Genomic DNA, 27,697 nt, shown 5'->3' on the forward strand with positions numbered 1-27,697 from the left:
CCGGCGTCTGGCCGCAGCTGCCCCCGGCTCGGCCCGGCTGGCTGATTTCAGGGTCACCGCGGTTCACCGGCGGGAGCCCGGCGGCTCTTTGATTTCCCCAGATGACTGAATAACGCGCCAGGCGTCTCTTCCTCTCCTGGGGCAGCTGGACTTTGTCTCTGGGAGGGGAGTGAGGTCTAGTGGTCAGTGTGGGAGGCTGGGAGCCAGGACTCCTGGGTCCCTTGGCCAGGCCTGCAAGGCCTTCCCCTTGTGTGGCACAGGCCAAGGCGCCTCCCTTCCCCGAGCGCCAGCCCGGGGGCACCTCATTTTGGCCCCCTACAGATTGATCATGTTTATCCCTTTCTCCCCCCGCAGGTGACCTGGGAGCCGAAGACCCCCCCGGACCCCCTGCCGGAGCAGGGATCTCCCCCCGCCTCATGGAGAACAGCCACGAACTACAGCACCCGCTGCTGGCCAAGCCCCCCGGGGGTGCCCCGGCGGGGGAGACGCGGCGGGAGCATCCCGGCTTCTTCGCTCGGCCCGGCTGGAGGCGCCTGCCCCCGCCACCCCCCGAGCTGGCCCAGCAGCTGCTGGACGCGGGGACCCTGCGGAGGACGGTGGAGCCGGCCCCCGCCCCGGGCCCCACGTGGAAGGCCGGGGAGCCTCCCAGCTGGAGGAAGCCGGGTTACTGCGAGACGGCTTTCGGGGAGCCGGCCGAGCACCCCAAGAAGCTCTGCCTGGAGAAGGACATTCACACGGTCTGCTGCGAAGTGGGCGACGGAGAGCTGCTGCCTGAGTGTGAGGTGAGGGGGGGCTGGGAACCCAGGCGTCCGGGCACCGGCGGGGGGACGACTCACTAGCCACCTGCGCTGGCTCCGTCAGCTCCAGGGCCCGGCTCACTGGCCAGGTCAGTAAATCGCTGGCCCACAGCGGGGCTGGGCACAGTCCTCACCCCCCAGAGGGGGCTTTGGGGTTCCCGGCTCGACAAGGTCTGGGGCCCCCCGGCTCTGAGCCCCAGGCCCCGCGAGCACTTCCGGGCTTGCAATGGCACGAGGGGGCCCTGCCCGTCTCCCCGCAGCTGAGCCGCCTGGGCTGGGGCAGGAGTCAGTTGGGGGGGGACAGGATGGGGGGCTTGGCACCGCGCCCCATTGCCCCGGCCGGCCCCTCGCTCTGGGGACCGACACCCCCCCACCCTGCCCCATTGCCCTGACCCCCCCCACCGCACCCCATTGCCCCGGCCGGCCCCTCGCTCTGGGGACCGACACCCCCCCACCCTGCCCCATTGCCCTGACCCCCTCCCACCGCACCCCATTGCCCCGGCCGGCCCCTCGCTCTGGGGACCGACACCCCCCTACCCTGCCCCATTGCCCTGACCCCCCCCACCGCACCCCATTGCCCCGGCCGGCCCCTCGCTCTGGGGACCGACACCCCCCCACCCGGCCCCTTTGCCCTGACCCCCCCCACCGCACCCCATTGCCCCGGCCAGCCCCTCGCTCTGGGGACCGAGACCCCCCATCCCTGCCGCCTTGCCCTGACCCCCCCCACCGCACCCCATTGCCCCGGCCGGCCCCTCGCTCTGGGGACCGACACCCCCCCACCCTGCCCCATTGCCCTGACCCCCCCCACCGCGCCCCATTGCCCGGCCGGCCCCTCGCTCTGGGGACCGACACCCCCCCACCCTGCCCCATTGCCCTGACCCCCCCCCCCCCACCCCCCGGCCCCGGCCGGCCCCTCGCTCTGGGGACCGACACCCCCCCCCCCTGCCCGATTGACCGGACGCCCCCCCACCACCGCACCCCATTGCCCCGGCCGGCCCCTCGCTCTGGGGACCGACACCCCCCCACCCCGCCCCATTGCCCTGACCCCCCCCACCGCGCCCCATTGCCCCGGCCGGCCCCTCGCTCTGGGGACCGACACCCCCCCACCCTGCCCCAGTGCCCTGCCCCCCCCCACCGCGCCCCATTGCCCCGGCCGGCCCCTCGCTCTGGGGTCCGACACCCCCCCACCCGGCCCCATTGCCCTGACCCCCCCCACCACCGCACCCCATTGCCCCGGCCGGCCCCTCGCTCTGGGGACCGAGACCCCCCCCCCACACCGCGCCCCATTGCCCTGACACCCCCCCCACCGCACCCCATTGCCCCGGCCGGCGCCTCGCTCTGGGGACCGAGCCACACCCCACACACCGCGCCCCATTGCCCCAGCCGGCCCCTCGCTCTGGGGACCGACACCCCCCCACCCTGCCCCATTGCCCTGACCCCCCCCCACCGCACCCCATTGCCCCGGCCGGCGCCTCGCTCTGGGGACCGACACCCCCCACACACACCGTGCCCCATTGCCCTGACACCCCCCCCCACCGCACCCCATTGCCCCGGCCGGCGCCTCGCTCTTGGGAACGACACCCCCCCCACACACCCTGCCCCATTGCCCTGACCCCCCCCCCCCCGCACCCCATTGCCCCGGCCGGCGCCTCGCTCTGGGGACCGACACCCCCCCCACACACCGCGCCCCATTGCCCTGACCCCCCCCCCACCGCGCCCCATTGCCCTGGCCGGCCCCTTGTTTGGTGCTGGGCGCATGAATGGTTAATCCGGCCCTGCCCAGGAGTGTCCGGCCCAGGCCCCCACCACAGGGCTCAGCTCCGTAGCCCAGTGGCCCCAGAGTCGGGGTTCAGGGGGGTCTGCAGAGCTCTGCTCCTCTGATGCAGCTCTGTGGCTGGGAGCCAGGACTCCGGGGTTCTCTCCTGGCTCTGGGAGGGGAGTGGGGGCTAGTGGTTAGAGCAGGGGGGGCTGGGAGCCAGGACTCCTGGGTTCTCTCCTGGCTCTGGGAGGGGAGTGGGGGCTAGTGGTTAGAGCAGGGGGGGCTGGGAGCCAGGACTCCTGGGTTCTCTCCTGGCTCTGGGAGGGGAGGGGGGGCTGGTGGTTAGAGCAGGGGGGGGCTGGGAGCCAGGACTCCTGGGTTCTCTCCCCGGCGCTGGGAGGGGAGTGGGAGCTAGTGGTCAGAGCAGGGGGCGCTGGGAGCCAGGACTCCTGGGTTCTGTCCTGGCTGTGGGAGGGGAGCGGGGGCTGGTGGTTAGAGCAGGGAGGGGGGGCTGGGAGCCAGGACTCCTGGGTTCTCTCCCTGGCTCTGGGAGGGGAGGGGGGGCTGGTGGTTAGAGCAGGGGGGGCTGGGAGCGAGGACTCCTGGGTTCTCTCCTGGCTCTGGGAGGGGAGGGGGGGCTAGTGGTCAGAGCAGGGGGGGCTGGGAGCCAGGACTCCTGGGATCAGCAGTGGCCGCCAGGGGCGCGCACGCCCCCCAGCCCCCTGATCTGGATTTAACCCCCCCCCCCCCGCAGAACGACTCGTCGAGCGAGAGCGACAGCGAGAGCGACTTCGCCCTGATGCTGCCGCAGGATCACCTGGGCCTGGCCGTGTTCTCCATGCTCTGCTGCTTCTGGCCCCTGGGCATCGCCGCCTTCCACCTGTCCCAGCAGGTGAGCGGGGCGGGGGGGCGGCCCCCCCGGGAGACCCATCTCCTGGGCTTCAGCCTGGCCCCCCCGCCGGCTGCTGCAGGAAAATCCGGACGATTTGCAAACATTATGGGAGCTATTTGCATAACTTCCCCTGCCCCCCCCCAAACTGGTGCAGTCCCTCAGGGGGCCCCAGCCCCCCACGGGGCACTGTCAGTCCCACCCCAGCTCGGGGGGGGGTCGGGGCAGAAGGTGGCATGTAGGGCCCATGGGGGAGAGGATCTGGCCTGGGAATGGGGGGAGGGGTCTCGGGGTATCCAGCTGGGCAGGGGGCAGATGTAATGCATAGGGGAGGGGGGTCCCCCGTCCATGGGGGTATCTGTCGGGGGGTCTCGGGGTATCCAGCCAGGGCTGGGGGTACCCATGTGGGTGAGGGGGGATCTCGGGGGGTCTCCCCCCCTCGCTAACCTGCTCTCCCCTCCCCCCCAGACCACCAGGGCCTCAGCGAAGGGCGATTTCCCGGGGGCGCGGGCGGCCTCGCGTCGGACCTTCGCGCTGGCCGTGCTCGCCATCCTGCTGGGCGTCTGCGCCTACATCGGCGCCGTGGTGGCGCTCGTCGCTTACCTGTCCGACAAGGGGCCCCCCTAAAGCCCCCCCGGGGACGGACGCTGCCGCCAGGAGCCTGGACTGGGGGGCCCCCCGAGCTGCCCCAGGCCCCCCCTGGACACGCCTGAGCCCAGCGCTGCGGGGGGGGGAGGCCAGCGGAGAGATTTGGACTAGCGGTTCCCTCCCCCCCGCAAGAGACATGGGCCCGGACGCCTGGGTTCACCAGGAGCAGGGTTTGGGAGCCTGATTCGTGGTGACTGACCGGACCTTCCCCCCCACCTTTCTTCCGTCCTCCTTCACCCCCCCCCACTGCGTCCCCATTTTGTCTCCCCCCCCCCCCGCTCAGGGTCGCGCTCTGCCCGAGGGGCACGTCCCCGCCAATAAAGGCCCCATGCACTTTGCCTGCATCTGCCGGGCGCAAGGGGTCGGCTCCGCGGGGGGGGGGGGGGAAGGGTTAACACCCCAGCCGGGGGCCTGCTCCCCTTGCCCCCGCTGCCCAAAGCGCTGGAGCCAGGACTCCTGGGTTCTATCCCTGGCTCTGGGAGGGGAGTGGGGGCTGGTGGTTAGAGCGGGGGGCTGGGAGCCAGGACTCCTGGGTTCTCTACCCCTGACTCCTGGTCTGACCTCAGCAAGTTCCTCCCCCTCTTGGTGCCTCAGTTTCTCCCTCCAAACCGCTGACATCCTCATGGCGGAGACGATTCATCCTCAAACGAAGCAGGATGCAGCCGCTTCCCTCACGCGGCAGCCGAGCCAGCCCCCCGCGCTCTCCGCTGGGGGGGGGGTGCAGCTGCAGCCTCTCCCCTCGGGCCCGGAGCGTCCCCGCAGCTCCAGCCCAGCTTGCCCTGCTCTGGCTATTCAGTGAAAGCCTTGTCCCTACTCAGGCGGAAACCGGCCCCCGGAGCCCGCGTGGCTGGCTGGCTCCGCAGCCCTGCTCCGACAGCAGGAACCGACAGTGGGGAGCCAGCTAAGATCCCCCCACCCTGGGGCTCCCCCCTCCCTGCCCGGAGCGCGGCTGGGGGCTGGGTCGGTTTACACGGCTCTGCCCGCATGGGCCAGCGCTGCCGAGCGGAGCGAACAGGCCTGGCCCCCGCGGCCGTGAATCAGCGTCGCTCCAGTTGGAGTCAACGGGGCCGGATCCCCCGCGGCCGTGAATCAGCGTCGCTCCAGTTGGAGTCAACGGGGCCGGGCCCCCCGCGGCCGTGAATCAGCGTCGCTCCAGTTGGAGTCAACGGGGCCGGATCCCCCGCGGCCGTGAATCAGCGTCGCTCCAGTTCGAGTCAACGGGGCCGGATCCCCCGCGGCCGTGAATCAGCGTCGCTCCAGTTCGAGTCAACGGGGCCGGATCCCCCGCGGCTGAGTCAGCAGCAGAAAGCAAATCGCAGCTGCTGAGCGGCTCCCGGCGCTAGTCCGGCTTCACACGTGTCAGCAGCAGAAGTTGGCCCAAAATTGGCTCAGGCTGGTGCCACCGGCATGAAATCAGCTCCCCAACCCGCCCCTCAGCCCAGGGTTTCGAAACCCCCCACCCAACAGCAAGCTTGAAAACTGACCCTTCCCGTCCCTTCCCTCTGCGACATCCCAGCTTTGGGCTAGAGGGGGGTGGCCGGGCTGCAGCCTGCAGGGCGCTCACGGCCCCGCCCGCGCATTTCAGGGGGGCCCCGGGCCGCACACGGCCCCGCCCGCGCATTTCAGGGGGGCCCCGGGCCGCACACGGCCCCGCCCGCGCATTTCAGGGGGGCCCCGGGCCGCACACGGCCCCGCCCGCGCATTTCAGGGGGGCCCCGGGCCTGCACACGGCCCCACCCGCCCATTTCAGGGGGGCCCCAGGCCTGCACACGGCCCCACCGGCGCATTTCGGGGGGCCCCTGGGCCAGGTATGGCCCCACCCGCCCATTTCAGGGGGGCCCCGGGCCTGCACACGGCCCCACCGGCGCATTTCAGGGGGGCCCTGGGCCAGGTACGGTCCCACCCACGCATTTCGGGGGGCTCAGACTCTGCTCAGAGGTGATTCCTTGGCGCGTTGTGGCCACGTTTCCAGCAGTTTCGGTCACACGAGTCAGACAAAGACCCAGCTAAACACACATGAAACAAGCAGCCCGTGAACCATAAACCCGTGTGCCCCACTCGAGCCGGCTGATCCCAGTGCAGGGCGAGGGATCCGTGTACGAACAGCCCCTGGGCCCCACTCCACCCCAGAGGCAGCTGCCTCTAAGCATTGGGTGAGGGGGCCCTGCCTGAAGTCCCCCTGCCCCACCCCAGAGGTGGCTGCATCTCAGCTCCCGGTGCCAGGTCCCTGTAGCAAGTGGAAGTGTGTGACCATTAGCAGCACCCCTGATAACGGCGTGGGGGGGGGGGGGAGCCGAGACCCGCTCCCGCCAGAGGTTTTCAGCCCCCACCGCAGGAATTAACTGGAGTCATGCGGCTAAATCCACTGGGCAGATTTGAAACGTCAGGGCCCAGCTGGCTGGGTTGTTTCGGTGCAGAGCCAGCGCCGCCGTCCGGTGAGCCCGGGCTGAGCTCTGCCGGGCCGGGCCTGGCCTGGCCACTCGCGATTTACACCCAGCGGGAACGACCCCCCCCCCCGCCCCGCGGCTGGGAAAGACACGGCAGGGCTGCGGGGGGCGAGCCGGGGGCTCCGTTCTCAGCCCGGCAGGACAGACCCCCCACCCGGGTATTATGTCCTGCTGCTCTCGCTATCCTGCCTGCTGGGGGGTTCCTGGGGTGCGGGAAGGTGGGACCATAAAGAGGAAAACCCCTCACACTCCCGTCGTTCGCTGCCAGAGTCACGGCGCCGGCTCGGCCTGGCGGCGCGGGAGAGCGAACTGGCAGCTTCGTTTTCCACGCCAGGGCCTGAGGAGTCGGGGGTACGTGTGTGAGAGCGGCAGGTCCCCCCACGGCGGGCCCAGGGTGCGTGAGGTGAAAGTGGGAGGCGGGTCAGAGCAGGAGCGGAGGGAGCTGGCAGCGCCGACAGGCAAATGAAAGATCATTTCATCAAAGCCGTTAGGCTCATTAACCACAGCGGCTGCCTGGCTCCGCCGGGGAGGCTGCTGCTGGTGAAGGAGCTGCAGCTGGGGGAGCCCCCGGGTGATGCTCTGGAACTGCTCCCCACCAAGCCAGGCAGGACTCTGGGAGCCTCCTCTCCCTCGGAGCAGCCTGGCTGCAGGGCAAGACGCTCCCACGGCTTCACCTCCTGGGTCTCTCCTTGGAGCATTCAGCCTCCTCTGCCCCTCCGTGCGCTTCCCCCAGCGAGTCCGCCCAGGCGGGGTCCTGGGGGGGCCACAGGGTCCTGCCCCCCCACTGCGCAGGCAGACGTGACTCTCAGCCAGCCAGTAACACAGAGGTTTATTCGATGACAGGAACAGGGTCTAACACAGAGCTTGTAGGTACAGAGAATGGGACCCCTCGGCCGGGTCCGTTCTGGGGGGCAGTGAGCCAGACCCCCACGTCTGCACTTCACTCCTCATCCCCAGCCAGCCCCAAACTGAAACCCCCTCCAGCCCCTCCTCTGGGGTGCAGCACAGCCAGGGCCGGTGCAACCATTTAGGCGACCTAGGCGGCCACCTAGGGCGCCGGCATTTGGGGGGGGGCGTTTTCTTCATCAGCGACCGCGGCGGCTGGATCTTTGGCCGCCGGGATTTAGGCGGAGGGAGCTGGGGCAGGGGAGCGCAGGGAGGCCGCCTGCAGCAAGTAAGGGGGGGGCAGCCCGCAGGGGAACTCCCCCCCACTCCTCCCCGAGCAGCCGGGGCTGCTTCACTTCACCTAAGCTGACTGGCACCGCAAGCCTGGGGGCGGGAGAAGTGAAGCAGCCCCGGCCTGCAGGGGGAGGGGGGGCAGGGGGGGCTGCCGTGGGGGGGCGCCTCAGGGCGGGGGCGTGCAGGGGGAGGGCGCAAGGTGGAAGTTTCGCTCAGGGCACACCCTGGGCACGGCGAGGGGGCGACGTAGGAGCTGCAGCCGGCGGAGGAAGGAGGGGCCCCAGGGGGCCCTTCACGGCCATCAGCAGACAAGGCCGGGGGAGGAGGGGGTGCCCGGTCCCCGAAGGACCCCGGGAAGTGGGGAGACAGTCAGAGCCGGGGGTTTCACAGCTGATGCTGGGACCCTAAAGCCGAGTTAAGCGGCCAGGTCCTGCGGGTCGCAGCAAACCGGCCCCCCGCTGCCCTGGGGCGGGGACACGTGCTCATTAACAGCCTTGTTAGCGGCAATGACTCCCCCCCCCCCCCCCCCGCCGGCCAAGGGAGAGCCCCAGGCTAGGACTCCTGGGTCCTGTCTCCCCTCGGGGGAGCGCGAGCCACAGAGCCGCCCAGCAGGCCACGGGGCGACCCGAGCCCACGGGAGGAGCCTGGTAAGCGAGGGGGCTGGAAACGGGTGTAAGTGTTTAACGGGGAGGGAGGGGAAGGAACCAGCCCACGCCAGTGCCTGGCTCTCCTCTGAGCACGAGTTCCTTGGGGCCGCCCCGGGGCAGACCCGATCCCCCCGCCCCGGGGGGCCCTCCAGCCAAGGGGACGCGGAGCAGGCTGCGGGCAGAGGGGAAAAGCCGGGGAGCCAAGGAGGGGAGAAGGGAGGACACAGGGAAGGAATGAACCTGCAGCGGCGCCCGGCTGCAGCCGTCGTGCTGGGCGCAGGCAGGTGGGGTCGGCCCCCCGGGTCGGGGTGCGAGAAGGGGCGGGGCCCAGGTGGGGAACGGGCCAATGAAAGAGGAGAGAGATCAGCCCCGTGAGTCACTGACAGTTCCCGCCTGGCCCGAATCCCCTCCCGCTTTAACCCTCGCCACCGGCACACACCGGGCAGGGCTTGGGCTGTGCGGTACATAAGGGGTTAACCGCGGGGGGGGGGGGGCGCTGCAGGCACAGCTTGGTGACAGATGGGCTGAAGCACCCGGCTGCGGAGGGGTCCAGATGCCCTGCCCTGGCGCTGCCAGGCGAGAGCTCCCGTGCAGACTGGCGCTGGGAGGGGAGACCAGCACCCCCACCGGCCTCAGTTTCCCCCCGTCGAGTCCGCACTGAGACAGCCAGGGCCTCAGAATTGAACCGAAAAGCCACCGGGGGGGGGTCCCTGCAGAACAGCAGTGGGGGTGGGGGGACACGCTCCCACCCCACACACGGCGCAGACGGCTGGCTGGACACACGGGCGGACGCCCCCTTTTTAATGGGCACGAGGCACAGAGTTCACCGCGGCGAACGCCGGCTTTGGGGTGATCAAGGCCACCAGCTGGGGTCCCCGCTCGGCAGGGACCGGGGCCGCGGGCGGCCGAGCCTCACGTCTTGGAGTATTTCCTGCGGACGGAGTCCCGGTAGAAGTGGAAGATGGCGCCGCTGGCCCGCTGGGCGGCCACGATACACTGCTGCAGCTGGGGAGGAGCAGGGAGACGGGGGGTTAGAGCGGGGGCACCCCCAGAGACAGGCCCCCACGGCAGGCACTGACCCCCCACCCCAGGCCGGGGCTGCGGAGGAGAAGGGTCTCCGCTCTGCCAGTTGCTCCGAGAGGCCTGGGAATGGTGGGGGGGGGGCTCTGATTCCCCGTCCCCAGGAAGGGGGGGCCTGCTCCCTGTGTATGGGGCAGTGGGAAGGGCAGGGGGTGTGGCCCCACAGAACAGGGGGGCACAGCAAGGGAGGGCTGAGCCCCCCCCAACTCATTTCACCCGGGGGGGCAGGGCCTGATCCCCTTCACCTTCCCTGTAATACATGAGGGGAACCCCCCCATGCCCTTCCTCCAGGACAGGACCCCCACATTCCCCACCCAGACCCACAGAGACCACAGCCAGCCCAGAAGTGGGGCGGGGGGGGTGAGGGGGAGATGGGAGGAGAGGTGCCATCCCAGCACCCTATGTCCCGTCGCCATAGCAACCAGGCTGTGACACCCCATCAATCATTGAAGCTGCCCCCTGCAGGCAGCCCCCCCAGCTCCCTCGCCCCCCTGCACCCGGGAGGGGAACCCTTCTCCCCCCCCCGTAGGCAGCCCCCCCAGCTCCCTCACCCCCAGCGCCCGGGAGGGGAACCCTTCTCCCCACCCCGCAGGCAGCCCCCCCAGCTCCCTCGCCCCCAGCGCCCAAGAAGGGATCCCAGGGTCGCTCCCCACCGGCCCCTCAGGGAGGGGCTGCGTGAGACGTGCTCACCCCGTGTTGATGCGCCCAGCTCTGGGCCGTGCGGCGGGCAGGACGGCAGCCCCAGCTCTTGTGCCCCGGGGGCCTCCTTGACAGGCTGGGCACAAGCCGGCTGGGGGGTGCTCAAAGGACCCAGCTGGGGGCTCAGAGCCCCCCCACCCCAAATGGGAGTTGAGAGGATCTGACAAGACACCCCCCCACCCAGGCCCTCAGCGGCTCTGCCCCAGAACCAGCCGCCCAGGGAGCGGTTGGGAAACCAGATGTGGCTGAAAGGGCCCTGAAATTCTGCCCCTGGGCAACAGCTGGGCACATGCCAGCCCCAAGCAAAGTGCCACAGCAACCCCCCGCCCTGCCAGCCCTAGGCTCCCCCGACACCTCTGCCGGTGCCTCTCACTCCCGACCCGCAGCCCCTGCCAGCCCAGCCCTGCCCCCTCCAGCTCTGCCGGTGCCCCTCACCCCCGACCCGCAGCCCCTGCCCCCCAGCTCTGCCAGTGCCTCTCACTCCCGACCCGCAGCCCCTGCCAGTCCAGCTCTGGGCTCCCCTCCAGCTCTGCCGGTGCCCCTCACTCCTGACCCGCAGCCCCTGCCAGCCCAGCCCTCCCCCCCGAGCTCTGCCGGTGCCTCTCACCCCCGACCCGCAGCCCCTGCCACCCAGCTCTGCCGGTGACTCTCACTCCCGACCCGCAGCCCCTGCCAGCCCAGCCCTGCCCCCCCAGCTCTGCCGGTGCCTCTCACCCCCGACCCGCAGCCCCTGCTACCCCGGCCCTGCCCCCCCAGCCCTGCCGGTGCCCCTCACCCCCGACCCGGGCGGAAGATCTCCCAGGGTCTGGAGGGAACCGGCTCTGCTCGGGAAGCCGGAGCGCAGAGTGAGCTGTAAACGCGGCATGGCCCAGCGGCATCGCTCTCGCCCGTCCCATCCCCTGCCAGGGCACTGGAAGGCGAATGCCCCCCAGGTGATCAGTCCCACACGCAGGCAGGGCTGAGATCCAGCCGCCCCCCAGCAGCCAGGCTCTGAACTCTCACGTCAATTCCCTCCCTCGCTGCAGCGGCTGTGTGGGTGCAGCCCCCACCTGGGCTGAGCCGCGGGGGGCGGGGGGGGGAGGGATTGACAGCGGCAGCCAGCTGGGACAGCGCAGGGATGGGGGGGACACCCAGGGGAGAGAGAGACACACACACACCCCGCAGTGGTAACAGGCGCCTGGAGCCACAGACACACACTGTGATGTGTGTCCACTAGGCCAACGCGAGTGCACACACCACAGCAACGCACACAGCCACAACACGGCAACGAGTACACACACAATCACAACCCCACACTCCACAGCCACAACTGCATGCTGTAAAGCAACAGGCGCACAACACAGCAATGAGTGCGCACACAATCACAACCCCCCCACACTCCACAGCAACGCACACAGCCACAACCATGCCACACCACGGCAACGCTCACCTCCTCCACCGAGCAGGTCCCCTTGGTGGTGCACATGAGCACCTGCCGCTCCACGCTGCTGATGGCGACGGTCAGCACGGCCCGAGCCTCCTGCCAGGGAAGGGGGACAGAGTGAACTGTCCGGCCATGCCACTGGGGGGCGGAAATCGAGCATCCCGGGGCCCTCGCGGGCCAGGATCCCGCCTCCATGGGCCCAGCCTGCCAGGGCTTGGCTAACAGACCCCGGCCCCTCGCGTCAGACACGTGCCCTGCAGGCGCTGTCAGCCAGGCAGCCTGCACCCCCCGCTCTGGGTACGCACGGAGCCGATGGGGGGACACTGATTCCCACCGCCGGGCAGGAGGGTCAGGGGCTGGCAATGTTTATGCACCGTTAGGAGCATTCGGGTCAGAGGAGCGGAGGCAGCTCAGCTCCATGCTCCAGGGCACCTGTCAGTGCAGGGCCAGGAAGGAACCCCCACCCCCAGGCCCCACTGTGCTGGGTGCGACAGACCCTCCCACCCATTGTGCCAGGCACAGACCCTGCCCCCCCTTGTGCTGGGACACCACAGCGCTAAACCCAGCCACCCCTAGGGCACAGCCCTCTGGCCCTGGGCGGCCCCACACCCACCTTCTCCTGCTTGGCCGTGGGGTCGAGGGTGATGGCCCCGGTGGCGTCCAGGGCGCATGTCACCCCACAGAAGAGCGACTTCATGGGCAGGCCAGCGTCCATCAGCCCCATGCAGGCCGCGTTCAGGCAGCAGGCCAGCAGCTGGGCGCCAGGTCAAGGAAAAGCCGGCAGGGAGTTGTCAGCACAGCCTGGCCACAGTGAGCCGCCGTAACCCACCCAAGCCCTTCCCCCGGGCAGTTCTGTCACCCCCCTGCTCAGACTGCGAGCGCATCAGGGCCCCGTCGGGCCGGGCGCCGCCCAGACCCCGGCCGAGATCGGGGCCCCGTCGGGCCGGGCGCCGCCCCAGACCCCGGCCGAGATCGGGGGCCCGTCGGGCCGGGCGCCGCCCCAGACCCCGGCCGAGATCGGGGGCCCGTCGGGCCGGGCGCCGCCCCAGACCCCGGCCCCGTCGGGCCGGGCGCCGCCCCAGACCCCGGCCCCGTCGGGCCGGGCGCCGCCCCAGACCCCGGCCCCGTCGGGCCGGGCGCCGCCCCAGACCCCGGCCCCGTCGGGCCGGGCGCCGCCCCAGACCCCGGCCGAGATCGGGGCCCCGTTGGGCCGGGCGCCGCCCCAGACCCCGGCCGAGATCGGGGCCCCGTTGGGCCGGGCGCCGCCCCAGACCCCGGCCGAGATCGGGGCCCCGTCGGGCCGGGTGCCGCCCAGACCCCAACCCCAGCCGAGATCAGGGCCCCGTCGGGCCGGGAGCCGCCCAGACCCCAACCCCAGCCGAGATCAGGGCCCCATCGGGGGCAGTGCAGCATCCGAGACTGGGGGGCCCTGTTGCCACGCAGACACACAGAGACAGATAGTTTAAGCAGGCACAGGAAGGATCGATTTTCTTTTTACAAGAGGGAAACCGAGGCACACAAGACTAAGTGTCTTGCTGAAGGTCACACCCGGGAGTCAGTGGCAGAGCCAGGGCCTGAACCCAGCTCCCCACAGTCCCAGCCAATCCCAGGTGGCGATTCCTCTGGGGATGCTCAGCACCAGACCAGCCAAAGACGTACGCGACACATCTGCGCTGGCCGGGGGTTGGGCTGGAGCACAACTGGGGTTCGGTCCCCCTAAAGATCAGAGCAGCTGGAGATGGCGGGGGGAGAGGGGAGGATGTAGGGGGACCCACCACCCCGCAGCAGGGCAGGGACCAGCCCCGAACGGGAGATGACTCAACCCACCCGCAAACACAGTCTTTCCACGGTGCTTTTCATCTGAGAGTTAAACAGCCAGCGCCTGCCAAGCCCTCCGCAGATGTGAAGTGGGCTATCGGCCTCGTTAATGAACACTGGCTAATTAACAGGGAGGGGCGCTGTGGGCCGTCCTCGCTAGCAGCCCCAGCAGCAGGGACCCGGCTCTTGGCTGCTGCGCGCTACACGGAGGGAAACCACCGCTCGTTTCTTCAGAGCCCCTATTTCAGCACGTGCAGAGCTCGCCTCAGCGGGAAAGTGCCCCTGGAACTGCGGGGTCTGGAGGCTGGGCGGGTCGCATGGAGCTGGGACTCCTGGGTTCTGTCCCCGGCTCAGGGAGGGGTGTCTAGTGGTCAGGGGTGGGGCTGGGAGTCAGGACTCCTGGGTTCTGTCCCGAGCTCAGGGAGGGGAGTCTAGTGGTCAGGGATGGGGCTGCGAGTCAGGACTCCTGGGTTCTGTCCCCAGCTCAGGGAGGGGAGTCTAGTGGTCAGGGGTGGGGCTGCGAGTCAGGACTCCTGGGTTCTGTCCCCAGCTCAGGGAGGGGAGTCTAGTGGTCAGGCGTGGGGCTGCGAGTCAGGACTCCTGGGTTCTGTCCCCGGCTCAGGGAGGGGTGTCTAGTGGTCAGGCGTGGGGCTGCGAGTCAGGACTCCTGGGTTCTGTCCCCGGCTCAGGGAGGGGTGTCTAGTGGTCAGGGATGGGGCTGCGAGTCAGGACTCCTGGGTTCTGTCCCCAGCTCAGGGAGGGGAGTCTAGTGGTCAGGGGTGGGGCTGCGAGTCAGGACTCCTGGGTTCTGTCCCCGGCTCAGGGAGGGGTGTCTAGTGGTCAGGCGTGGGGCTGCGAGTCAGAACTCCTGGGTTCTGTCCCCGGCTCAGGGAGGGGAGTCTAGTGGTCAGGGGTGGGGCTGCGAGTCAGGACTCCTGGGTTCTGTCCCCGGCTCTGCCACAGACTTGCGTCACCCTGAGCAAGCCACTTGCTCTCTCCGTGCCTCCGTTTCCACACCTGGGTGGCTGTGCGGGGGGTGCTGCCTATGGCGGGTGCTCTCCTGCAGGAGCCACAGGGGCCCAGGAGGCGTTTTCGACAGCAATTCAATTCCCCTTTAAAGAGAGCAGCCTAGTAACACTTGACTTCAAACACTCCACAGCCACTCGGCCTCCCCCCAGCCCCTGGAGCACAACAGAACCCAGGAGTCCTGGCTCCCAGCCCCCCCCCCCCCCGCTCCAACCTCTAGACCCCACTCCCCTCCCAGAGCCAGGGACAGAACTCAGGAGTCCTGGCTGCCAACCCCGAGGGCTCTAACATTTCACTGGCCATGTGGAGCCCACCAAGCCCGCACCACAGACCAGCTCCTGCCCATAAGTAACACGCCCCCGGCCTCCGGATCCCCCTCCAGAGCAGCTGCAGGAGCACCTGGGGGTGCGCCATGGACCAGCCCCCAGTGGCGCCAGCTACTGTTCACTTACTAGCTGTATTACGGTAGTACCCTGGGGTCCAGACCCAGCCCTGTCTTTGCTAGGCACTACCATAATACACCTAGTAAGTGAGCAGCACCAAGCTGGAGCCCCAGTTATGACCAGCCTCCCACTGTGCCAAGTCCTATACATTTATTAGGTGCATTACGTTAGGGCCAAGACCCTAAGGCACTACCATAATACACCTAATAGATGTACAGAGACCAAAACAATGGGGCTCTGGACTGGTCCATTTCGGGCTCCTATGTGCTACCATAATACACCTAAGAAATGTACAGTGCCTAGCACAATGGAGTCCTGGACCATGACTGGGACTCCTTTGTGCTGGGCACTGATCATTACGGTAGCGGTCCCAGGAACGTCCCAGAATAGGGGTACTGGGTGTATTGGGGTGGCACGTAGGGGCCCCTGCCCGGAGCAGGACCCCGCCGGGCGGTTGTTGCCAGTGGACAGGCTCCGGCTGGGTCCCAGGAGGGGGCTGTGGGGGACTGGATGCCCTTCCTGCCAGCGCTAATCCTCCCCCGGGGATTTGGCTCAGTGAAAAGCAAGAGCCCTTCCCGAGGCTGAATTAAGTCATCACTCCTGCCTCTATTCAGCTGGAATCTGACACCCCCGCCTGCCGCTAATCCCGGCGCCTGGCTCACACCCCAGAGCCGGAGACCTTGTCACTTCGCACCTGCATCACGCGGCGCCGTAATTAAATTCCTCCAGCGCCCTGGGAAGGCTCTGCTGCCCCGCCCGTCCCAGCAGCCCCCGTTTACACCAGGTTCCTCTGTTCTCACCGACAGAGGACTGGGCTGGCAGGGGCTGCGGGTCGGGAGTGAGGGGCACTGGCAGAGCTGGGGGGGGGCCCAGGGCTGGGCTAGCAGGGGCTGCGGGTCAGGAGTGAGGGGCACCAGCAGGGCCGGACTAGCAGGGGCTGCGGGTCGGGAGTGAGGGGCACCGACGGAGCAGTGGGTGGGGACCCCAGGCTGCCGTTCCCCCTTCGACTCTCCGGCGGGTTCAGTCGAGCGGGAAGCCCCAGCCCTTCCCCGGGGCACCAGGGCGCAGGCCCCAGACAGCCACTGCCAGGGCACTGCTGCCACTTAGAGGCGACGGCCAGTAGTCCCTGTCGGGCTCGGGCCAGACGAGCAGGAGCGCCCCCTGCTGGGCTGCTGGTGAAGGATACGGCGCCCGCGTCGCTGATCACCTGCAGCACGATGGAGATGGAGGTTCGGGGGTGCAGGGCGCCCAGGATAACTGCCTCACACGTCTTCCTGATCAGCTGCTCCCGGTTCTTTTCGAAGACACCTGGGGGAAGGAGAGACAGGGGCCGGCTGAGCCGGGAGCTGGACAAAGCCCCCCAGCAGCCCTCCGCCCCCACAAGAGCAGCTCCTCTTCGGCCCCGCGCTCTCCCCCAGGAGCCGTCTGCCTGTGTGACGCCAGCACCCAGACTTCCCAACGCAAACTGCGCCCCCCCCCGGCGTGCCAGGCACTGCCCCAAAGCCCCCCAGCTGAGATCGGGGCCCCTCGCCTTGCCGGATGCTGCCCCCACAGCCGCCCAATATCGGGGTGGCTCCCGGCCTTCCGAGCGCACACAGCTTGCCTCAGTCTCCCCAGCTGGAAGTGCAGGAGAGTCCTGCCCCGCGACGTTACACCCGACCCCACCTCGCCGGGCGGCTCTGGCTGCCCAAGGCTGTTTCTCCAGCAAGAGTCAGTAACAAAGCTGAGAAGTGTCACAACTTCAGCAGAGGAAAACCCTCCCTTGGTTCTTAATGTCACGATTTGCTGTGGAAGCGCCCTGGGAATCTGAGAGCTTGAAAAAAGGAGCCTGGTGAGACCCGGAACCCGGGAGATGCTGACCGTTCGGGGAGCTGCGTTTCGGGGGGCCCAGCTGCAGGGGACCCGATGAGCCCAAGGGGTAGGGAGAGCCCGGCCCAGGGTTAACACAACAGGAAAACTTCATCCAGAGGGGAGGGGCGTGGTTCGAGGGTTACAGGGCTTTCTGTCAAGTTATGTCTGTCTGTCCCTCCACCCCCCCTTCCTCCATCCCTCCACCCCCCCCCCCACATACCCCTCCACTCATTCCCCCCACTGCACGTGTCTCCCCCACCCACCCACCCACGGCTCTTATCTGGCCGCCATTCCCACAGCAGGTCAGCACCGCACAATCGGCAGTGGATTTACACACACATACACACAGCCCCCCCGGCAGGGCAGTGCTGTTCCCCCACTGCACACGAGGCACCGAGCTGCAGTGACTTGACCAAGTGCACGGCAGAGCAGGGACTTGACCCAAAGTCCGTCCAACTCTCCATCCACCATGGAGACGGCACGACCCGAGCTGCAGCACCGTGATCCGAATCCCAGAGGGCGACGGGCTCCAGCCCACCCCCACCTTGTGAACGCAGGCTGGGCTCAGGGCCGAGGCCACGCCCAGCCATTCCCCCTCACGGGGGCTCACCGGGGCGCGGGGGCCGCTCAGCCACACGGGGCGCCGGGCGATCGGAGCTCACGGAAGCTGGGGCCGGACATGCCGGGGGGGTCTCAGATCGGGGCAGAATTGCTCCGCCAGACCCAAGATCTCTATGGCGCTTTGTCGCAGCAGGGCGGATTGTTATGGTAGGGTCTGTGGCGAGCCCCGTACTCAGCATGCTAATAACATCTCCTGTTATTGTAGGGCTCATTTTAAACATCCAGTAAGCGGGGGAGGCGGAGGTTGAAGGATCCAGTGTTTTTAAATAGCCTCCAAGCTTTTGTTCGAGGTGTAATCCTGGTGGCTGCCCGGGAGGCCCCCCATCCCCGGTCAGCGCCCCCCTTTACCACTGACAACGCCCACGGGGTGGGGGGGGGGCTCACGGCTCCACCATCGCTTACCCGGGAGCCCCACTTTGGGTTTGAGCATCACTTCCACCGTGGCCTTGTCGTACAGCTCCTTGCTGACCTTCACCTCGGCCGGGCCGTACAGGCCGGCGAGGACCGAGGTGTCCCCTGAGGGGAGAGGCGAGCGCACGGTAAGACCCGGCCCCTGCTCCTTCCCCGGAGCCTTCCCCCAGCTCCTGCCCCGGAGCAGGGCCAGGACAGGAACTGCCAGGACACGCGGGGGGCCGGGCTACGCAGCTCCTGCCCCAGGCTCCCAAGGGGGTCCCCGAACTCAGCCGATGGCGAACGCCACCCCCCAGATCTGTCTGTGGGGGGGGGGGGCCTGCTGGCCAGGCGATGAGAGAGCCCCTAGTTATGGGACTCCCCCCAGACAGGGGAATCGGGGAGCCCTCCCTCCACCCATGGACGGGCTGGGAGGGGAGGGGAGCGGCTCCCTTTGGGGGAGACAAACCCACAACCCAAAAGGCAGGAGGGTAAGCGGGTCCCTGGGCCGGGGCGGGACAAGGGGGTGTAGGAAGAGCCCTGGGGGGTGGAGGGCAGGGAGGCTGGGGTTCAAGGGGGAGCCCCAGGGAATGGACGGATAAGAGGACCAGCGCCGGGGGGGCCGGGGGGAAGTACTGGGGGTGGGGGGTACGGGGAAGGGAGATGGGGAGGGGGGAAGGGAGGTCGGGGGGCGGTACCGGTGACGGGGGGCAATACCAGGAGGCAAGGGGAGGGGTGGGCGGAAGCAGGGGTGGGCGGGTGGCTGGGGGGGTTATGGGGGCTCAGGGGTACCAGGGGGTGGCAGGAGGGGCCCAGGGGGGCGCTGGGCGGTACCGGGGGTGGGGGGGCCCAGGGGGAGGGGGGAGTAGGGATGACTGGGGGGGTGGCAGGTGAGACCGGGGGGGCGCTAGGAGGGGGAACAAGGGGGTACCGGGGGGTGTCAGGGGGTCCTGGGGGTGGCCCGGGCCCAGAGTAGGGGTGGAAGGGGGGGGCCGGGGGCACTGAGCGGTACCAGTGGGGGAGGGAGAGTGGCAGGGGGGATCTGGGGGGGTCCTGGGAGGAGTGGGGGTGACAAGGGGTGTCAGGGGGCAGTGGGGGGGCCGGGCGGTACCGGGGTGTCGGGGGGGCCGGTGGGGGAGGGGGCAGTGGGGAGGTGCTGGGGGTGTCGGGGGGGCCCGGGCCCGGTGGGGGAGGGGGCAGAGGAGGGGGGCCGGGCCCGGTGGGGGGGTCCGGAGGGGGAGGGGGCGGGGGGGGGGCGCTGGGGGTGGCGGGGGGGCCGGGTGGGGGGGTCCGGAGGGGCCCGGGGGGGGCCCAGGCCCGGCCTCACCCTGCAGGAAGGCGGCGGAGCCGTCGGGGCGGCCGAGCGGGCCGAGCTCGCAGGAGAAGCGGCGCAGGGCGCAGCCCCCCGGCTCGGACCCCATCGCGCCTCCGACCCCCCGCCCCGCACGCGGGACCCCACTTCCGCTTCCGGGGCGAGGGGAACCAGCGGGAGCCCCGCCCCCGGCCAGAGCCCCGCCCCGCCCCCGTGGGGGGGATGCGGGCGCGGGCTGAGTCGGTTGCCATGGTGATGGTGCCCTATGGAGGCCGGGGAATGCGGGGCGGGGCCACCCCGTTGCCATGGTGACGGGGAGGGGCGGGCTCAGGGGCAGCCCCGCCTTCCGCACCAAGATGGCGGCGGGCTGGGGGCTGCGGCGGGGCCTGGGGCGGCTGCTGCTGGGGGGCCCGCGGGGGGCCCGGGGCCTCGGCACCGCCGTGAGTGGGGGGGGCCCGGTCCTGTCCTTGGGGGAGGGGGACCCCCGGGCTCTGCAGGCAGCTCCGGGGGCGGGGCGGGGGGGGGTGAGTCTCCTCGCAGCCCCTGGCGGGGGGGGGTCAGGACGCCTGGGTTCCCCGGGCCGGCGCCTGGAGCCGAGGAGCCCAACGGGGGTTCCCGGGGCCGCCTCCCAGCCGGTGCCTCAGTTTCCCCCTTTCCGAGAGCGGGGCTGGCGCTGAGCTGCAGCCGGGGGGGGCGGGGCGGGCCCGTTGGGGTTAATCTGGTAACGCACCGGGTGCCCCCCCCCACGGGGCCGCTCCTACGGGGAGGGGGACGTGGGGAGTTCGCCCCCCCCCCCCCGCTGAAAGCCCTGGAAGAGGCTCGCGGCCGCGCCCCACCGGGGGTGACCCCCCCTCGGACGGGGGAGGGGGCGGGGGGGAGGTTTGGCCCGGTCCTTGGGGCCGTGCTCGGCTGTGGGGTTTCCCAGCCCCCGGCCAGAAGCGGCAGTTCCGGGGGGGGGGGGCGCGAGGGGGACGTGGCCGGGGCAGGTTCCGTGTCCCTGGGGGGGGGGGGGAGTGGGCCCGGAGCCCGTGTCAGTGGCGTGTTGGTAGCAGAGACAAGGGGGGGGGGTAACACCTCGTACTGGCCCAGCTTCTGGGGGGGGGACGTTTTCCGAGCCCCGCGGGGCCCTGCCCAGCGCTCCCCCCGCGAGCCTGGGCCCCTAACAGCTCCTTGCCCCTTTCCCTGGGTTTCCTTCGGGCCGGGCGCTGGCTGGTCTCGCCCCCGCGGAGACGGGCGCTGACAGCTGGCGTGAGTGGGGCGGGTTGAAACGTCAGCCCTGGCGGCCTTGAACGAACATAAACAAGGACGTGGTGTTTGTTCAGTCCAGCCAAGCACAAAACAGATTTAATCAGCGGTTCAAACGGCTCTGGGGCCTAGCGAAGAGAAGGGAAATCCCCAGGCCTCCTAGCACAACCTTGCCATGCTCCTCACCTGCCACGGACCCGCCTCGCAGAGTCGGGTGTGGCCAACGTGAAGGGCGCCCCAAATTGATTCATGGCGGAAACTTCAACAAGCTGCAGGATTGGTCGATGTGCCGGCTGTCAGCTTCTCCTCGGCTTCTTCAGGCCTGAGCTAGCTGGGAAAGGGGCACCCGTGTCATTAATATCCAGTTGATTACGCCCATGGTGTGTGCATCCAGCGGTTTTAGATTTACTAAGCTTATAAACCCAGGGGCAGGGGCTGTCTCTTTGTTCTGCGTTTGTGCAGCACCTGGCGCCTGTGGGGCCGGCCCACGACTGGAGCTCCCCGGTGCTGCTGCAATACAAAGAATAAACCATAATTGTTTAAGCGACTTCGCTGGCAAAGCCCTGAGCGCACCCATCCCGCGACACGTCCCTGCACGCCCGGGGCCCGGTGGGTACGTGTCACTCCCGTGGTGCCACGTGGACACATGGGGGAGACATGTCTGAGAGCGATGCTCTCCCGCCTCACCTGGTCCTGTCCTCCCCCCAGCGCGTACTCCGGCAGCAGCAGGAGTTCACCTCCCTGGAGGAGAAGCCGCAGTTTCCTGGAGCCTCGGCTGATTTTGTGGACAAGCTGGATTTTATCCAGCCCAACGTGATCTCAGGGATCCCCATCTACCGGGTCATGGATCGGCAGGGGCAGATCATCAACCCGGACGAAGATCCCCAGGTGAGCGCAAGACGCTGGCAGGACTGGGGGGTGGAGCCCAGATCCCATCTCCTCCACCCCATCCATGCAGGATTGTCCTCTGGGCTGTCCCCCACAGCTGGACACACGGCAGGGCAGGATGCACGAGCCTGTCCCCCAGTGTCGTGTTAAAACACGGTTCTCCTACCCCCTATTCCCCCGCATTTCACCCCGTTGCTCCTCACCCCTCGCCACCTCCCTGCATGGGGCTGGACCCTGGGACGTCTGCTGGCCGTCGCCGTGACCCCTTGTGACGGATCTACACACCAGAGCAGCGCCTCCTGCTGGCCGTTTCAGGGATTAACTCTCTCATTGTGTTCTCCCCTTAAATAGCTCCCAGTTCTATAGGCCAGCCACTTCCCCAGAGGTGGTCGAGGGGGGACACACCAGGGCCCACCTCCTACTGCAGGTCCAGGGACCCTGTAGCTAGCAGCCTCCTGCTGCCTCTTCTTGACTTCTCCACCAGAGCTGCTCCAGCTCCCTGCAGCCCCAGCACCTTTGCCCTCCTCTCCGGCCGGGCCTCCAGCCCGCACGTCCCAGTAGCCAGCCAGCCAGGAGCCCCCCCCCTTGTTCCCCTGGTCCCTGCCAGCAGCTGCTCTGTGCCCCCCCTGCAGCCGCTAGGCACCCCTGCTGCCCTGCCCCTCCCTTTTATGTCAGCCCACTGGGCCCTGATTGGCTGCTCCCCGAAGCCCATCTCTGATTGGCTGCCCCCTGCGTGGCTTCCCTAGGCTGTGTTAACCCCTTCCCTGCCAGCCTGGGGCAAACTCCCCATCCCACCCCCCAATCTACCTGGCTGGCGTGGCCGTCGCAGCTTCTCCCAGGCATGGGCTGGTCTGGGCTCCACCGCTGAGTCGGGCTCTCCAGTGGTGACCCCTGCAGCCCCCAGCGCGTCACCGTTGCCGGGTGTGGCAGGCCCCGCGCTGACCCGGCTCCTCGCCCTCTGCCGCCGCAGCTCTCACAGGAGCAGGTGCTGAAGTTCTACAAGACCATGACGCTGCTCAACACGATGGACCGGATCCTGTACGAGTCGCAGAGGCAGGTGTGTCGGCTCGGGGGCTGGGGGGGCGGGGGAGCACCCTGGCGGCTCTGACCCGGTCTCCTGTCCGACGCTCCGGGGAACATTCCCCAGAGTCGCCTTCCTCTCGGCTGCGTCGCGGTGCCGACTCCTCCAGTGCGTGAGCCCTGCAGCCCCTGCTGCTTCTCGGCGGTTCCCAGCCAGCCAGGCCCATTCCGGAGTCGGGCCTTTGATTTCACCTTCCCACCTGAGGTGCTCGGCGCTTGGCCTCACCGATGTTTTCCCTCCGTCGTGGGATCCTTAATGTGCTTAAGGCGATTAGCTCGCGGCAGCGTTAATTTACCACAGCACAGGGCTGGGAGCCAGGACTCCTGGGTTCTATCCCCGGGTCTGGGAGGGAGTGAGGTCTGGTGGTTAGAGCAGGGGAGGCTGGGAGCCAGGACTCTTGGGTTCTATCCCCAGCTCTGGGAGGGGAGTGGCGGGGGCTAGGAGCCAGGACTCCTGGGTTCTACCCCCAGCTCTGGGAGGGGAGTGGCGGGGGCTAGGAGCCAGGACTCCTGGGTTCTATCCCCGGGTCTGGGAGGGAGTGAGGTCTGGTGGTTAGAGCAGGGGAGGCTGGGAGCCAGGACTCCTGGGTTCTACCCCCAGCTCTGGGAGGGGAGTGGCGGGTGCTAGGAGCCAGGACTCCTGGGTTCTACCCCCAGCTCTGGGAGGGGAGTGGCGGGGGCTAGGAGCCAGGACTCCTGGGTTTTATTCCTGTCTCTGCTGCTGACTCTGTGTCCCTGCTCCGTGCCTCTATTTCCCCCACCACGATGAGGACACTGCCCCGTGCCCACCCCTCGCGCTGCACCCCCACAGTAACTAATGCCGTGTTCCTTTTCCAGGGCAGGATCTCCTTCTACATGACGAACTACGGGGAGGAGGGGACGCACGTGGGCAGCGCCGCGGCGCTGGATGACGCAGACCTGGTGTTTGGGCAGTACCGGGAAGCAGGTGACGGCGAGTCAGCCTGGGTTCAAAGCCCCTCGTCCCAGCCTGCGGGGGGGGGGGCTGTTCCATGCACTGGTCACTAGGGGGCAGCGTAAAGCAGCCTGCCGGCCATGCCGGCCGGCGGGGACTGACATCCTGCCCGCAGGGGAGCACACGGATGCCTCCGCCTTGGGCCCCGGGACACCGGCTAACGCCCAGCAGGGCAGGCCTGGCGCTGATTTCCAGCCCCTCCCATGTGCGGTGGCTCTGACCCTGGGGGTGGCGGTGCCGCGGGGGGGGTCCCCGACCCTGCCTCCCTGCTGTAACCCGCCTGCGGTTCTCTCGGCCCCAGGCGTGCTGATGTACCGGGGTTACCCCCTGGACCTCTTCATGGCCCAGTGCTACGGCAACGCCAGCGACACCGGCAAAGGGCGCCAGATGCCGGTGCACTACGGCTGCAGAGACCGGCACTTCGTCACCATCTCGTCCCCGCTGGCCACGCAGATCCCCCAGGGTGAGACCCTGAACCCCTCGGGTGCCCCACAGGCCGTCGGACGACAGCCACCTCCCAAAGGGGCTGGGGGGAAATCCCGACCCGGAGCCCCCTGCTAGCCCAGCGTCCAGCCCTGCCGGTGCCCCTCACTCCTCACCCGCAGCCCCTGCTAGCCCAGCCCTGGTCCCCCCAGCCCTGCCGGTGCCCCTCACTCCCGACCCGCAGCCCCTGCTAGCCCAGCCCTGGTCCCCCCAGCCCTGCCGGTGCCCCTCACTCCCGACCCGCAGCCCCTGCTAGCCCAGCCCTGGTCCCCCCAGCCCTGCCGGTGCCCCTCACTCCCGACCCGCAGCCCCTGCTAGCCCAGCCCTGGTCCCCCCAGCCCTGCCGGTGCCCCTCACTCCCGACCCGCAGCCCCTGCTAGCCCGGCCCTGGTCCCCCCAGCCCTGCCGGTGCCCCTCACTCCCGACCCGCAGCCCCTGCTAGCCCGGCCCTGCCTCCCCCAGCCCTGCCGGTGCCCCTCACTCCCGACCCGCAGCCCCTGCTAGCCCGGCCCCGGCCCCCCCAGCTCTGCCGGTGCCCCTCACTCCCGACCCGCAGCCCCTGCTAGCCCGGCCCTGGTTCCCCCAGCCCTGCCGGTGCCCCTCACTCCCGACCCGCAGCCCCTGCTAGCCCGGCCCTGGTTCCCCCAGCCCTGCCGGTGCCCCTCACTCCTGACCCGCAGCCCCTGCTAGCCCAGCCCTGCCGGTGCCCCTCACTCCCGACCCGCAGCCCCTGCTAGCCCAGCCCTGGTCCCCCCAGCCCTGCCGGTGCCCCTCACTCCCAACCCGCAGCCCCTGCTAGCCCAGCCCTGCCTCCTCCAGCCCTGCCAGTGCCCCTCACTCCCGACCCGCAGCCCCTGCTAGCCCGGCCCTGGCAGACACACAGCCAGCTGTCTGCCAGCCCATGTTTCATGGCTGACACTCCTTAGCCTGACCCCGTAGCCCGCTGCCCCCCCCCAGCCCCCTTGGTGCCCCTCACTCCCGACCCGCAGCCCATGCTACTCCAGAGCGGAGCCTCACGACAGGGCCCAGAGGCAGAGCCCTGCCCGCCTGGCTGGCCGGGGGCGAGGGAGGTTCTGGGCCGGTCTCCCCAGCCCCCTACACTAACCCCTCCCCCGCCGCTCTGCCCGCAGCCGTGGGGGCCGCCTACGCCTTCAAGCGGGACAACGCCAGCCGGGCCGTGATCTGCTTACTTCGGGGAGGGCGCGGCCAGCGAGGGCGACGCCCACGCCGGCTTCAACTTCGCCGCCACCCTGGAGTGCCCCATCCTCTTCTTCTGCCGCAACAACGGCTACGCCATCTCCACGCCCACCTCGGAGCAGTACCGCGGCGACGGCATCGGTGCGGGGCCGGGGGGGAGTCGGGGCTCACCCCGTGCCAGCCACCCACTAGACTGCTGTGACTCCGCCCCGTCTCGGGTCGGGGGGTCCCCAGGCACACACTTGGGGTGCAGACCAGTCGCCCACCCTCCCGTGAGAGCCGGAGCCCGCTGTCCGGCTGCCCAGCCCCGGGGCAGGACCCCTTCCCACTCCTCTCTCTGCCCCCCGTTGGGAAGCCAGGCCGCGCCCAGCCCGGCAGACACCCCCTGCAGTGCCCCTCACTCGGTCACACTTTGGGGGGGTCCTAGGCGCCCCAGCATGGGTCAGCTCCTCCCTTCTCACCGCCCGGTCTGTGCGTCAGGTGACTCAGCTCGTCACCAGGGCGACCCCCCGCCCCGTTCTCCTGGGCAGGGGTGGCCCCGTGTCTCAGGCGATGCCACGGCAACGGCTGGGCACTTCGAGTCAACGACCCGCCAGGGCGATTCCTTTGCCACCAGCCAGTGGCGCGTCGGCCCGGCTCCTGGGTGGGGTTTGCAGCCGGAGAGCCCGGGGGCTCCCCCAGCACCCTGCAGTGCACAGAGCCCCCCGTTCGGCACGGGGTGGGGAATCGGAGGGAGGGGCTGGGGGGTGATGATGGGCTGGGGGTTGCTGGCCCTGGGGCTCAGCGCGTCTCTCCGCCCCCAGCGGCCCGCGGGCCCGGCTACGGGATCATGTCCATCCGTGTGGACGGGAACGACGTCTTCGCCGTGTACAACGCCACGCGGGAGGCCCGGCGCCGGGCCATCGCGGAGAACCAGCCCTTCCTCATCGAGGCCATGACCTACAGGTGGGGCGGGGCCAGGGTCGGGGCCACAGGGCCAGGGGCGGGGCAGCCCAACCAAGGGGCGGGCTCACACCTTGATCCTCCTCCTCCCCCAGGATTGGGCACCACAGCACGAGTGACGACAGCTCGGCCTATCGCTCGGTGGACGAGGTGAACTACTGGGACAAGCAGGACCACCCCATCTCCCGCCTGCGGCACCACATGGTGGGCCGGGGCTGGTGGGACGAGGAGCAGGAGAAGAGCTGGAGGAAGAAATCCCGCAAGAGGGTGAGTGAGGGGGGGTCCCCCCCCGGGACCCCTCAGCCCTGGCTGCCCACGGTGTAGAGGGGCTGGGGAGAGCGACTCCACTCCCGGCTCGGCCCGAGCTGGCACCCTGGAGGTTAAGAGGAGGGGACGGCTGGGGGCCAGGATGCCTGGGTCCTGCCCAGCTCTGGGAGGGGAGTGGGGGCTAGTGGGAGGAGCAGGGGGGATTGAAGCCAGGACTCTGGGGTTCTGCCTGGCTCTGGGTGGGGGCGGGGCCCAGTGGGCAGAGCAGGGTGCATGGGAGCCAGGACGCCTGGGTCCTGCCCAGCTCTGGGAGGGGAGTGGGGGCTAGTGGGCGGAGCAGGGCGCTGGCTAACGCTGCCTCCCCCCGGCCAGGTCATGGAGGCCTTTGAGCAGGCGGAGCGGAAGCTGAAGCCCAGCCCGCAGCACCTGTTCTCGGACGTGTACTGCGAGATGCCCTCGCACCTGCAGAAGCAGCAGGAGGCGCTGGCGCGGCACCTCCGGCTCTACGGGGAGCACTACCCCCTGGAGCACTTTGAGAAGTGACGCCCCGCGGGGGGGAGCCCGCTCACCTGGCCCCCTGCTGCACCCGGGGAGTGCCCGGCCCCTGCCTCGAGTTCCCCTGGCCGCGCCGTGCCGGGGGCAGGGTCCCCCGGGTGTGAGCAAGTCCTGGGGGGGGGCGCGGTCACTGGGGCAGCGGGAATTCCTAGCTCGGACAGAGCCCCCCCCTGGCGTCACGGAAACCCCATCTCCGGGATCTCCTCCCCTCCCGCAGGCTGGGGGTCCCCTCGCTGTCCTGCCTGCGGCCTCCCCAGCCCAGAGTCGGGGCGCCCGGGGCCCCGGTGGGCAGAGCTTGTCCCGGGAGCTGGGGGGAGCTGCCCCCAAGCAGGGGCAGGGAGCCACTTCACTGCGGGGGCTGGGCACAGAGCTCGGCCGCAGCCGGGAGACTCGGGCGAGCGGCACCATCTACCCCGTGTCTGCCCTGTGCCCCTGCCACGCTGGCGCCGGGGGTTGGGGAGGGGTGTTTTAGGGCAAGCTGGTTCTGCTTCCTAGGCTCGGGTGAGTGGTGGGGGTGGGGGGTTGAACCACGGTTCCTGGCGAGTCGGCCCGGCAGATCCGGTCCCTCGCCGGGCAGCCCCCGGGCACCGGGCAGCCCCCGGGCACCAGGCTCTGTTACACGTAGGATAGGTGGGGGCAGCGCCCGTCGTGCTGTTACACGGGGGGCTGGGGAAATCCAGCTCGGCCTTGGAGCCAATGGCCCTGAGGCCTGGCAGGTCAATAAACTTTCTCTGTGCTAAGAGCTCCCGTCTCCGCGTCCCCTCGTACCCGGGAGCCGGTTCCCCCCGGGTCACAGCCTCTGCCGCAGTCCTGACCCGAGGAGTCTCCGCTCCTGGCCGGGGTTAGCAGGTGGGTCAGGGTGGGACGGGGGGGAGGGCAGGTTGCTGGGGTTAGAGGTGGCAGGAGCCCCGGGCTGGGCCTCCCAGAGGGGGAGCGTCTCCTACCTGCACCAGGGGAAGGGAGCGGATCTGAGCCCAGCCTGGGGTGCCAGCGGGACCCCCCCCGAGCAGCACCGGGGGTTATGGGGCCAGCACGGGG

At 69.6% G+C, this 27,697-nt stretch overlaps 3 protein-coding genes across 3 annotated transcripts; 2 read left to right on the plus strand and 1 right to left on the minus strand.

Annotated features, from left to right (window-relative positions):
• Positions 1 to 205: 205 nt before the first annotated feature.
• Positions 206 to 4,342, plus strand: LOC123350664 (transmembrane protein 91-like). The gene is made up of 3 exons (XM_044989331.1): positions 206 to 782; positions 3,311 to 3,448; positions 3,914 to 4,342. Exons 1-3 carry the CDS (start codon positions 417 to 419, stop codon positions 4,070 to 4,072), a joined length of 663 nt encoding a protein of 220 aa, XP_044845266.1. The 5' UTR covers positions 206 to 416; the 3' UTR covers positions 4,073 to 4,342.
• Positions 4,343 to 9,140: 4,798 nt separating this feature from the next.
• On the minus strand, positions 9,141 to 19,198 carry LOC123350296 (exosome complex component RRP46-like). Its single transcript, XM_044988796.1, has 6 exons — positions 19,045 to 19,198; positions 17,730 to 17,843; positions 16,042 to 16,163; positions 12,182 to 12,322; positions 11,575 to 11,664; positions 9,141 to 9,371 (listed from the first exon to the last, which is right to left on the minus strand). Exons 1-6 carry the CDS (start codon positions 19,136 to 19,138, stop codon positions 9,279 to 9,281), a joined length of 654 nt encoding a protein of 217 aa, XP_044844731.1. The 5' UTR covers positions 19,139 to 19,198; the 3' UTR covers positions 9,141 to 9,278.
• Positions 19,199 to 19,344: 146 nt separating this feature from the next.
• Positions 19,345 to 27,401, plus strand: LOC123350295 (2-oxoisovalerate dehydrogenase subunit alpha, mitochondrial-like). The gene is given in 10 exon segments (XM_044988795.1): positions 19,345 to 19,469; positions 20,983 to 21,162; positions 22,133 to 22,219; positions 23,080 to 23,188; positions 23,517 to 23,678; positions 24,829 to 24,884; positions 24,886 to 25,036; positions 25,699 to 25,840; positions 25,933 to 26,104; positions 26,477 to 27,401. Coding segments are annotated over 10 exon segments (1,314 nt in total). The 5' UTR covers positions 19,345 to 19,385; the 3' UTR covers positions 26,648 to 27,401.
• Positions 27,402 to 27,697: the final 296 nt, after the last annotated feature.

The sequence above is a fragment of the Mauremys mutica genome, chromosome 15 (genome assembly GCF_020497125.1).
Source record: "Mauremys mutica isolate MM-2020 ecotype Southern chromosome 15, ASM2049712v1, whole genome shotgun sequence".
In the NCBI taxonomy this organism is placed as follows: domain Eukaryota; kingdom Metazoa; phylum Chordata; order Testudines; family Geoemydidae; genus Mauremys; species Mauremys mutica.